This window comes from Falco naumanni, chromosome 6, assembly GCF_017639655.2.
Source record: "Falco naumanni isolate bFalNau1 chromosome 6, bFalNau1.pat, whole genome shotgun sequence".
NCBI lineage: Eukaryota > Metazoa > Chordata > Aves > Falconiformes > Falconidae > Falco > Falco naumanni.
The window spans coordinates 53516656-53528627 of NC_054059.1; the positions used below are offsets into that span (position 1 = coordinate 53516656).

General features: G+C 42.2%; 1 protein-coding gene across 1 annotated transcript; it reads left to right on the forward strand.

Annotated features, from left to right (window-relative positions):
• Nucleotides 1-117: 117 nt before the first annotated feature.
• Nucleotides 118-11254, forward strand: ALDH8A1 (aldehyde dehydrogenase 8 family member A1). Its single transcript, XM_040597516.1, has 7 exons — nucleotides 118-382; nucleotides 4356-4503; nucleotides 4893-5048; nucleotides 6438-6587; nucleotides 7205-7461; nucleotides 8264-8425; nucleotides 9880-11254. The coding sequence occupies exons 1-7, from the start codon at nucleotides 245-247 to the stop codon at nucleotides 10330-10332; spliced, it is 1464 nt and encodes a 487-aa protein (XP_040453450.1). The 5' UTR covers nucleotides 118-244; the 3' UTR covers nucleotides 10333-11254.
• The last annotated feature ends 718 nt before the right edge of the window (nucleotides 11255-11972 follow it).

Sequence of the window (11972 nt, forward strand, 5' to 3'; positions counted from 1 at the left end):
GCTGATCCTGCCTCTCTGCCTCAACTCCTAGAAAAGATCCAAGTGTCACAGAAATAGTAATTTTTACCCTCTTTCCTCTTTTTTGCTGGTGTTACCAGGGGTTTGTTCCCACTCACAGGCGAGCGGTGCAGGGAAGGCTGAGAGAGGGGGAGGAGTTCAGACTCGCTGTGCAAATATATACAGACCTACTTATCTAAACTGATGCCATGCAGAAAAAAATCACGGATGAAGCAAGCGGCTAACAATGGCTCACTCAGAGAGTCTCCTAGTGCTGGAAAACTTTATAGGTGGCAAATTTGTTCCTTGTTCCTCCTACATAGACTCCTATAATCCATCAACTGGAGATGTCTATTGCAGGGTGCCAGATAGTGGCAAAGCAGAGGTGAGTACTATCCAAATGTACAAATAAGTGAAAACATTAAATGCACTCAACGTTAGTATTTTGAGTGGGAGAGGCTGAAGGTGAGAGAACAGAAAAACCCTGAAGCCTTTAATGCTTAAATGAGTAAGTTCTTGATTGTATTGTAGCATGCTGTCCTGTACCCTATTGCTGCAGCAGTGAATACTGTTACTTTTTGCACTCTGCTGTTAAAAACTTATAGGCTGCATGCTGGGCTGCTGTAACTCAACAAAGCTTCAGGAACTTCAGTGGAGCAGCTTCAGCTCATGTGGGAGATGTCTTGTACGTAAATTAACAATAGTGCTCAGACTGGCTGTAAGTATAAAATATTTGTAAGAGAGAAAAAGGATTATTGATCTCTTCTGTAAATAAGCTTAGAGGTACTATATACAACTGAATGTATTTTCCCTTAGTATCTTGATGATTTGCAGTTGTCATTTAAAAGGATTTTTGGTATTAGCAGTTGGATATTAAGCAGAGGTGATGAAGTGACTGTGATGAGTGTACATTTCCTTAAAACGTAGCCTGTCCTCTGCATCAATGTAATGCTTCCTAGTTCTGTGCTCTCTAGTGGGATGAATATTTCCTGGCACCCTATACATCCTCAGGTGTGTATGGGCAATGTGACGTTCAGCTGGGGATCTGCAGTTTCATTGATGCTACTTGGTAAGGGACCTACAAGTATGTGTTCAGCATAGTGTTTAAGGCTTATTGAAGAGAGAGACAACTGGAAAACCTAGAATAATGCCAAGGTCTTGGAAAATATTGACAAGTAGTGTACAGTACTTTCAAAACATTTTTTAAAATAAACTGCTGCAGTGTGTAGCTGTTCACTTGTATTTCAGTCCTGTGGACATCTTTTTTCTATGCTTTTCTCAGCAGAAACCTTTGCACTGTAGTTTCAACTAGGTAAATATTTGCTAGATGCTGATGACCAAGAGTTAAACAGTAACAGGTTGAGTTTGCTAGAATACATCTGTGTAGGTTCATTCCAATCCTAATTATGCCTCAAGAGACTTCTTTGATGTGCAGGTGCAAATCTTTTTGCAAAATTTGCAAAATAAGAGATGTGAGAATGCTAGAACATCTTAACAAAAGTAGGTTGCTGGCCATTCTGGAGATACAGGTCAAATATGCTGAAGAGCAATGGCTTTTCTCTTTTCAGCCTTTCCAGTTAGCTAGCGGTTGTGTATAGCAGCAGGAACCCAGTTTAAACACCTGTAAAGTCAGTGGCTGCTTTACTCCTGCCTTTAGAGAACTATGCAAGGAGGTTGGGCTCTGCAGAGCTGGTATCTGCCTGTGACTGATGGAATATGCTGCAGGGGAAAAATGCAATCACATATTATTTAGACATACCTAGAGATATCAAAATACACATCTAGACCCCAGTTCAATGAAGAACTCAAGAACTCAGGATGCTGGTTTCTAGCAAGGCTCAGTGTCCAGCTGGATTTTTTCTTGGTTAGTTTTAGTGGAAAGTGAGAAGGCAGAAGAGAGACACAGTGAATCTGTCGCTGACCCTGGAATTTAACACCTACTTAACAGCTGCAATGGCCATTTCAGCCAGTTTCTGCGGAATGTTTTTATTCATGGGTTAATTAGTCCCCCAGCTAGATGTCTTAAATTCCAAGTAGCAACACCAAAGCAAGCTGAACAGGTGCCCTGTATCTCCAAAAGACGGGTCTAATTAGTCCTGGTTAATATCTCCTTTAAAAATAAATAAATCTCTCTTTAAAGAACCTTGTTGCTGGCATCATCCCCTGGAAAGCAAACATCATGTCCTGAGGGCAGTTTTGAGTATTTTGGTATCAATCTTTTATGATAGGTCTTGATTGTGTGTTCTTTCTTGGTGTTTGTCTTGTGCAGGAGAGGAAAGCAGAAGGAAGCGTTTCAGACACACGAGTTCATAGTTGAATTCTTATGCATGTTTTCTTTGTGGCTCAGCTTTCTTTGCTGCTTTTTGCTAGTCAAACTAAGTAACTGTCTTACTTCTGAACAAATCTCTCCTTTTTTGCCCTCTTGCTTTTTATTAATCAATCTACTGCCACCTCATTCCTTCCTTTGCTAATTTTCTCTTCTGCTATCTGTGAAAATGCAACTTTTTTTTTCTTTCTTATAAATGTACTGGAGGGTTAGAAATGCAGATAGCCTCAACTTCACATTAGCCCTCTCTTGAAACGCAAAGCACCCGGTAGAAAAGGCCACAGAGGAGAGGACAGATGAAAAGCAGCACCACAATGGCACCTAATGATAGGAGGGTGGAAGAACAAGTTGATTAGTAAAGGTGGTAGGGTTTCACAGAGGGTGAACCTTTTCAGGGTAGTGTGCCATCTGCACCTGACTCACTCAAGATGCTGTAGTTCCCCTTTCCCAGGCCTGTTTTGACCTTGCTCCAGCTGTGGGGTAGCTGACAGCCTGCCACCGTTGGCATCTGAGCAGTAGGTTGTTGAACTACAGTTGTAAGAGTAGAGTCTAGGTTTCTGAGCTTAGCCAGTGATCCACGTGATCTTGGTGATTTGTTTTGTTTCCAGCCTTGGCCTCTGTACTAATATTGTTCTGGCCCTCAAACTCTGGTCCTTATTTTTAGGAAGACCATAAATTCTGATGTGCTTGGCAGGGAGGCTTTTTCACCCGTTTCAACTTTTGTACCTTCATTAGTAAAGCATCATCGGAGTGTCCATAAAATATTTTGTGATGGGTTTTATAGCACTCATCACGCTCTGAAGAAACAAATTTGGAACTCAGTTTTGTGGAATTGGTAGAAAGGAGCCTTCAGTGACTGCATGGGAACCAGCAACATGGCAATGTTAAGAGAGATCAGAATCATCTGATAGATGTTAGACCAGTGTCCTCCTAGTTACTGACTCTGGCAGATTTCCAAAAGCTGAAGAAATTAATGAGCAAAAATTGTGGGAAACCAGTTAAGACAGCTTTGGCTAAAAGCCCACCTTGATGCATGTGTTAGTCACTGGAAGCAATAAAGATGTGATACGTAGGAAGCAAAAACTGGGAAATAGGGCAGTTAATTAAAATATGGAAGGATGCTGATAACCATCTCTAGTAATCTGAGAGACTGGTAAACATCTGGAAGAAACTGCTTATAAATCAATAGATGCAGGTAGCTTCCATTTAACAGCCCAGAGGAAATGACTGGTGGGAGAGAAAGCTTCCTGGGGAACTGCAATCCTTTGAGGCCCAGCCTGCTTCAGAAAATGCTGGTAATCTGCCACTATTCAGACAGGTCAGGCTGAAGGACCATGCAGCAGTTATGTACATCTCAGGCAAAATAGTGACAAGACTGGTATGCATCTATGTAAAAACATATAATTATCTTTTATATCTGTGGATTTCATTAGGTATCTGATGAGAGAACAGACTAAACCCCAAGAGTTTAGGAAGGAACTTCTTTTTTTTTCTGTGAGGGCACTAATGAGTTTCTAGCTGTGATCAGGTAAGGCTTGACTGTCTGTTCTGTACATATATTCTTAATCCTTGCTCGCACAAGCCGGTGGAAAGGAAAGAGGAAATCTAAGGCTAGCAGGGCATGCAGTCTGTTCCTTCCCCAGCCCCTTAATTTCATCATTGCTCGGCGTGGCTGAAGCCCTGTGTTGCAAGGACTGTGGATGTTTCGACTGAGGATGCGTTTGCTCTGGGAGGTTCTTGCACTTTCCTCCAGGAGAAACAAGGTTCTACATGGGTTCAGCCAGGGGCGCTTGCTGCTGCTAGTTGACTGGTCTGGCATTTCCTGCAGGCCTGGAGGGTTGCCCACAAGTTGCTGGAGAAAAGCAAGACTTACAGCGACTGTTTCTTTTCTGGATACTCATTTCAACAACACCTCCTGAGTTATGGGAAAGTGTCCTGGGAAGATAAAATAGTCAAAACTCTGAAGAGATGCAGTCTTCCCAACAGTGTGATCTAGATTGTTAGCCTCACCATCCCTCTTCTGCTTTTTTAGGTGGAAGCTGCTGTCAAAGCTGCCAAAGATGCCTTCCCAATTTGGTCCTCAAAAAGTCCATTGGAGAGATCTCAGATCCTGAACAAAATGGCAGACCTGATCGAACATGACCTGGAAGCATTTGCACAAGCAGAGTCAAAGGATCAGGGTAAAAATTGGAACTGTTGATCTCAAATACACTGTGTCTTGCCGAATATTGAAATGGTGGATATGATCTAAATTTTTAGTATGGCATGAACTGTTGGAGCAAATTGGAGTTGATGTGTGCATGACCTTTGCAGAAGCTACTGATTTTGGATTCCTGGAGCGTTCTTGCTTTTCAGAATTGCCGAGTTTGACTTCAGTTGTTAGTTATTCAGAATGCAATACCACAGGGGAACTGCTGCTGTTGGCTATGGTTGCACTGTGCCCGGGATTACTTGGGTGCAGGACAAAAGACATTTCCCAAAAAACATGCAAATCAGCTTTCAGAGAAGAGCAAACAGAGCAACTGTTTCTGCCCATGATAACACAGCATTGTGCTTGTTTTTGTTTCAGGAAAAACTATTACATTCGCTAGAACAGTGGACATCCCTCGGGCCGTGTACAACTTCAGATTCTTTGCCTCTTCCATCCTTCATCATGTGACAGAATGCACTGAGATGTCAACCATAGGCTGTGTGCATTACACCTCGAGGACACCTGTGGGAGTTGGTATGGTGCTCCTGAAATGCTGATAAGCTTGGCCTCGAGCCTCAGCAGTGGCTCAACAAAGAAAGAGCGTTTTTCAAAAGCTTTTATTGTTTCTGGGTCAGGTGTTAAACACGACTGGTCTGCTAAAGCATGAGCAACTTTATCTAAAATCAATTATTCTACTTCATGGTAAAAATAATGCCTTAAAAAACATCTGTTTTAACTTGGTAGCTCTTATCCTCAAAATCTGTCTTGTGTTTTGGACGTTGGGTGACCATGTGGGCATGCACGTGTGTGTCCATGTTGGCAAGTATGTGTTACTGCTGTGGGTCAGTGAGATGCTCAGAGCTGCTGCTTCTGCAAGGAGAGCTGGGTCCTCCTCACCTTTGGGGAAGGAGGAGCAGTTTGCAACCTGACATACCAGCCTGTGACTGGAGTGCACGTGAGTGGCTGAACCGCTTTGAGCTGGGAAATGGCTGAACGAAGCCACTAGATGCTGCTAATGCTTCAGAAATAAAGTGGCTGTGCTAAACTGATGAGTGATGGCGTCCTGATGCCATTATTAGGTGACTGATCTAAATATATATGAATGTTCTATGTTCACGCTTGAATTATTTAAAACATAGGATTGGCTAACCTAGAGAACCCATTTAAAAGTGTTCTTGAACAGTGGAGAACGTGAGTGCTTCTGGTAAAAACTGTCATAAGGAAAAGTCACTTGCTGCATCTGCTCCATCAAACAGTGAGAAATCCTGTGGCTTTCTTGAGCAGTCACGCCTAATGATTACAGACGGTTTTTCACCATTTCCTATAAATATGTAAAGTATTCCCAAAAGTGCTTACTGAAAAAAATCAGTAAATTGTGGAAACATCAGCTTTTACACTGATAAACTTTGGCACTCATTACTTATGCTGAAATTTATCAGGAAAATGTGTGCTATATTTTATGTGTGTTCTTTTTAATATTAAAACTGGGGGGGGGGGAAAGCTCTAAAGACAACAGAAAGCAAGAGTGATCTCAGCTAACACATTACTTTGCTGTTTGCTATCAAAGAGTATTATCACAGACTGGCTGAGGTAAATAATTGTTATGACTAACCTTGCATTAATGTTTCTAGAAAACACTGAAAAGCTTCCTGTGAATATAAGATGCTGCCCTGAAGAAGTAGCAGAACTTATTCAGAGACTTTGGCTGATCGTCTTTTAGGATCATTTGCACAAATCTTTTAAAGTTATTTGTCTGTGAGAAATGTTTCTAGCTGCAAATTTATTGTACGGTTGTCAGGAAGCAAAGGCCGTAGCCAGATTCCCGTCATAAATCTGAACTGGTGTATAACTGTTTGAGATCAGAGAAATAAATTTTATATCCTGGTAAACTAAACTCCTGTCTTTTGTGGGTTTGTATTGTAGCTGGTTTAATCAGTCCTTGGAATTTGCCACTGTATTTGTTGACCTGGAAAATAGCTCCTGCCATTGCATGTGGAAATACTGTGGTTGCCAAGCCAAGTGAGATGACATCTGTCACAGCCTGGATGATGTGCAAACTCTTGGAGAAAGCAGGTAAATCCTGTAGTGTTCTAGGGAGGGGGAACGAGGTAGAAATGCTTGTCTGTGCACCATTTTTTGTTGCAGATATCAGAAAGTGCTCAAAGACTGGCTGCACCAGAGAACAAAAAGTTCTCCCTGTCCTCATGCTATCCCATCTCCCCACCCCAGCTATTGCCCATTTTTTTCATGAGAAGATAGTGGAAAAGTCTTCATGGGCCTTCTTTCCTCTTTCTGCACTCCACTTAAGGATGTCCTAAGTCTGTGGTGCCAACAGAGGAACCATGAGAGCATAAGAGGGTGAGAATCAGCTCTCGGCGGTTGTGTTGTGGCTGCATTTGATGCGTTTTTAAGAGAAACCAGGAGGACAAATGCTGCTTCCCTGAATGACTGAAAACTGAATCTCTGTTGATGGGTATCAGGCAAGCTTGACTGATCAGCAGAATTAATGTTATCATTTAACTCATGGCCCGTGGAGCTGTTTAAGATCATGCATTTCAGCTACTATGAAAGTTAAGGGTCAGTCTTTGTCACCCGAGGTGATGTTCTAACTTCAGGGGCAAGACACGGTGAGCTGAAACCAGCTGAGCAAGGGAAAGGGTAGGAGAACTGTGTGCCTTTCTTCCCATCAGGGGTGCCTCACGGGGTGGTGAATGTGGTATTTGGAACGGGCGCCAAGGCAGGAGAAGCCCTTGTCTGCCACCCTGACGTGCCTCTGATCTCCTTCACGGGAAGCACGCTGACGGCCCAGCGGATCATGGAGAGAAGTGCTCCGCACTGCAAACGGCTTTCGCTGGAACTGGGAGGCAAAAACCCCGCGATTGTCTTCAATGATGCCGACTTGAGCCAATGCATCCCCACAACCCTGAGGTCCAGCTTTGCCAACCAGGTGCCTCCCGCTGCTGTAGTGTACAAACCCCGCTTGCAACAGCTGTGCACATGTCTGAGAAGTGTGTGTGCACACGTGCACATATCTCTGCTAATACCAAATCCTAAATTGTCAAGGTCTGTTTCAAGATTCTGTGTTGTGAGCAAATCCTAAGTAGAAAAATATGAGAAATGCTTCATTATTCCACAAGCAGGGAAACAAAATAAAAAAGGGCTCTTTGCATTCTCCATCAGAAGATAACAAGATGTCATTATCCCTCTCAAAATAGATATATTACTTATCCCTCCAGGAAGCAGCTGCTTTAAATCCTACCCTGCAAGCAGGTGGGAAGCTTGCTGATTTGCTGGAATTAAGTTAGGAGACTTCCCCCCAAATTCTTCCAATGATCTTCCCTCATCAACACCTTCAGGACAGATCACCAAAGCCAGGAAACTGTATCAGGACAAATGTTCAGAAAAATAGCTTGGTGTCAGAAAGGGAATACCAGGAAATGAAGACAGAGAGCATTCAGAGTTGGAAATCACATTTCCTATGAAAAACGTTGGAGAGGAAAACATGTAATCAATGAAAAATTGTATTTACTTGCATTAGGAAGTGACTGCACAATCTGATACTGTTGTTTTGTCTTTTTCTTCTCTTTTTCCTTTTTAATCTCGGAAAAAAACTACTTTTCAGTGTTGGTGAATGTAGTTTGCACTCCTGAGGATGCAGGGACACAAGTCTCATTCTGGGATGTGATTCCTAGTACTCATCAATAGTATAATGAACGAAAATTTTTTTCTTGTTTGTTTCTTTTCTGTAGGGTGAGATCTGTCTCTGTACATCCAGGATCTTTGTTCAGAGGGGCATATACAGTGAGTTTTTGAAGAGGTTTGTGGCAGAGGCTAAGAAGTGGAAGGCTGGCAACCCCTCAGATCCTACAGTCGACATAGGAGCACTAATAAGTAAAGAACATCTAGAAAAGGTGAAGTTATGTGGACCTTATGTGATCACATCTCATCATTTAGAGGGCTATAAAGGGTGATTTCAGAGGTATATAGAAAAGGACCATGTCCTCTCCAAGATTAGCTTTGAGAAACGACAATTCAAAGCCATTATAAGGTATCTTTTAGATAAGGTTTCTGTTGCCTGTGGACTGGGATCATGTGATTGATTCCTCTGGAAAAATCAACTCCATAGGGAAAATAATTTTAAATTACAAAAAATATTTCTTCCTGTTTGAAATAATTCAGAATGGTGAATTCTAAATAATGAATCTGAATACTAACCAATCTTGGAGCTTAGCAACATTTTCATAGATTTTATTATTCCATTTGCTAAGATCACTTATTTGCCTAATAAGTTAGTTAACAAGATATTTATTTATTTATTTTTATATCACTATCAAATCCTGGAGAGTGCAAGACACGGCTTCCTAGGACTGCTTGCAGTAATTTGGAATTGCATGTGTGGAGGGCAGCTGAGATGATGCACCACTAAGACATAGTCTGCTTTAGTGGCTTACATGAAGTGAATTTTGTGGTGTCAGGCAGAGTTCAGGAGAGCAGGTGTTTGTATCCCCAGCACTATCTGACACAATCAGTATAAGCAAGAATCAGACTGAAACCGCAGCATGAGAGAGAAAGCCAGACCTTTGTCATGTTTCCTGGTGCCTCAGCAGGCTCTCCAGGGCTGTTATGAAGTGGGGTGGTAGAAATACACACTTCCCGAGATCCTCAGTCTGTGGCACCACAGAAAACTTCTGAGTCTAACCTACTAAGGTGGTTGAAAGAAGAGAAAGAAGCCCAGTGGGTATCTCCCTGATGTTTCCATAGGGAGAGGAACCAAGCAACTGTTTCAGAACAGCAGCAGATTAAAAGCATGTCCTATCTGTTCAAGGTAGCATAGGATAGCAGCAGCCATGGAAACAACTTTAATTATTTATTGATGAGATTTTCTATAGCATTGATGGCTTCATCATCCTAGTGGCATGTAAACATTTAACAAGCCTGCCTGCGAGGTAGGAAGATATTACTGATCCCTTGGAGTAAATGGGTGAACCATGGCATGGAATATATGGCAAACTGCCCAAGCTCCAGGAAGGATGGAGGGAGGCTCTGGGACAGCTTGTGTTTTCATCAGGGGCTCTACCCTTTTGCGAATATTTAGTGAGGAGGGCCACTGGTGTTACCTGCTAAGCTAGTAAATGTTTGGAGAGAGAGAACAGTTGTTTTACAGCAAGAAACACCTAGTCTTACTTTTACGTTACAGAAATGTAACGAAAAACTAGGGAATAACCCTCTGTTGTTAGGAGGGAAGTAAAGGCAGCATGATCCAGTTGGAGATATTCAGGGGCTCCTGATGATGTGTCCAGGCTTGTGAGGTGGACTCTCAGATTTGGTGTTCTTCAGCAGTGACGTTTTCCTGCTGCTTCCCCAGGTAAGGAACTATGTGAAGAAAGCCCAGGCTGAAGGAGGCAGAGTCCTCTGCGGAGAGGGAGTGGATTCCTTGGCTCTCCCAGCTGGCAACCAGAAAGGCTATTTCATGTTGCCCACGGTTATTGCTGAAGTCAAGGATGAATCTTGTTGCATGCAAGAAGAGATCTTTGGTCCTGTGACATGCGTGGTAGCATTTGACACAGAAGAGGAAGTGATCAAAAGAGCCAACAGTGTGAAATATGGCTTGGCAGCCACTGTGTGGTCCAGCAACGTGGGACGCGTTCACCGGGTGGCACGAAGACTGCAGTCTGGATTGGTGTGGACCAACTGCTGGCTTATTAGAGATCTGAACTTGCCGTTTGGTGGGATGAAAGCCTCAGGCATAGGAAGGGAGGGAGCAAAGGACTCCTATGAGTTCTTCACTGAGGTCAAAACCATCACAATAAAGCACTGACATATGTCAATGGAAGTATTCTGGAGTAAAATAAATGGCAGTAATTTGTGTTACCAAAAGTGGCTTTCTAGAACACAGGTTGCTATTGTGGCCATCTTTTTCTTGAACTTTGGTCAAGTAATACTGATGACAGCTGAAAAGAGTCATCCCCAAGGCTAATGTTGAATGCAGCCTTTCATCTTGCATAGGAAGATCAGTGTGGACTCCACAATCAACCCATCCTAAGCCAGATAGATGACTTGCTTCTTTCACGGATCCTAAAGCTTTTTTAGTATTCCTGTCTCAAAAATCTCTCCCTCTAAGGCAGATTGGAGAAAGGATGACATATGACTGTACCTGCAGTGGGTGAATTACCTTGATGGACAAAGTGGCAAGCACATTGTGAGGCTGATACTGTAATGGGAATCAGGCTGTTTCCACTATGAACAGTATGGTCCACATACCAATCCATATTGCACTTCACTGATACCAGACTGCTGCAGCATGCTAAAAGCCTGAGGCAGTACTTTTAATCTACTATGTGGTGTTAAACCATGGGGTCGTGAAATTCTCATGATACAGGGAGACAATAAACATTTTAATTATAACCTGCTTTATGGTATGCAGCTGAATCATCCTGAGACTTGTTCTCTTAGCTATTTTCAAATTACCGCTTTTTGTCACTTCTAGGCCTCACTGATGGTGTTTTTCACATCCCCGCACAAAGATTTGGCTCCATCAGACAGTGTTATTCTTCATTACTAAAGACTGGAAGTGACTCCTAGGAGAGCTGACTGTTGGAAATGTTTGTCACCAAGATGTAAAAACACTGGTGACCTTTTCTCATTTGTTTACAACGGGGTTTTTTTTAATCCGATATCTCACAAACTTGTTTGCATTCTGCAGAAACAGAAATAAAGTTGGATACATGTTTCCCCCCTGAGATGGCTATGTTGCTATTGAATTTTTACAGTAACCCTTCATGACTTGTTTTTCAAGTTTTGAGCTGAATTTGACAGTAAACAAAGCTCCATGTAATTTCATAAATGCCTGTATTCTAAGAAGAGCTTATGAGTTACTGGCATGTGTTTTTCAGGGCTGCTGGAGAAAAAAGGGCACCTCTAAAATACAAAAAAAACCCTGATGAAAAATTATTACTAATGAGATGTGAAAGAATAGAGTAGCAAACTGCCCTGCTGCTCCTAATCACAACAGAAAGAAAATATATAGAGAGATCTGGGGTTAATAGAAAAGACAATTTTATTTTTTGTATGCTTTATAACATTTTTAGCAATGTGGAGCTATGACATGCAGGGCTGTAATACCAGTTTCTAGGTCTTGAATCCTAATCCATACCTTTATTTTGATATTTCTATTTAAGATAGATTTTTTTGCATAGCGTACTATTCAAGAGTATATTTTCCAGAATGGATTTATCTTTTTCTCTCCAGAGTTTGGCCAAGCTAACACTGGATTTCCACTTTGCTTAGTAAAAATAAAAATGCCAACATGGTGTTTTAAATTCCAGCTGCAGAAAGGCAGTCTTTCCTAAGTGCTCTTTGGTGGGGGGAGTACTGCAGTAAATAGTCGTGGTGGTGTCCGCACTTTGCCGAAGTTGTGCCAGAAACTGCTTTAAAGGCCTTAGCGTAGGGGATGAGTCC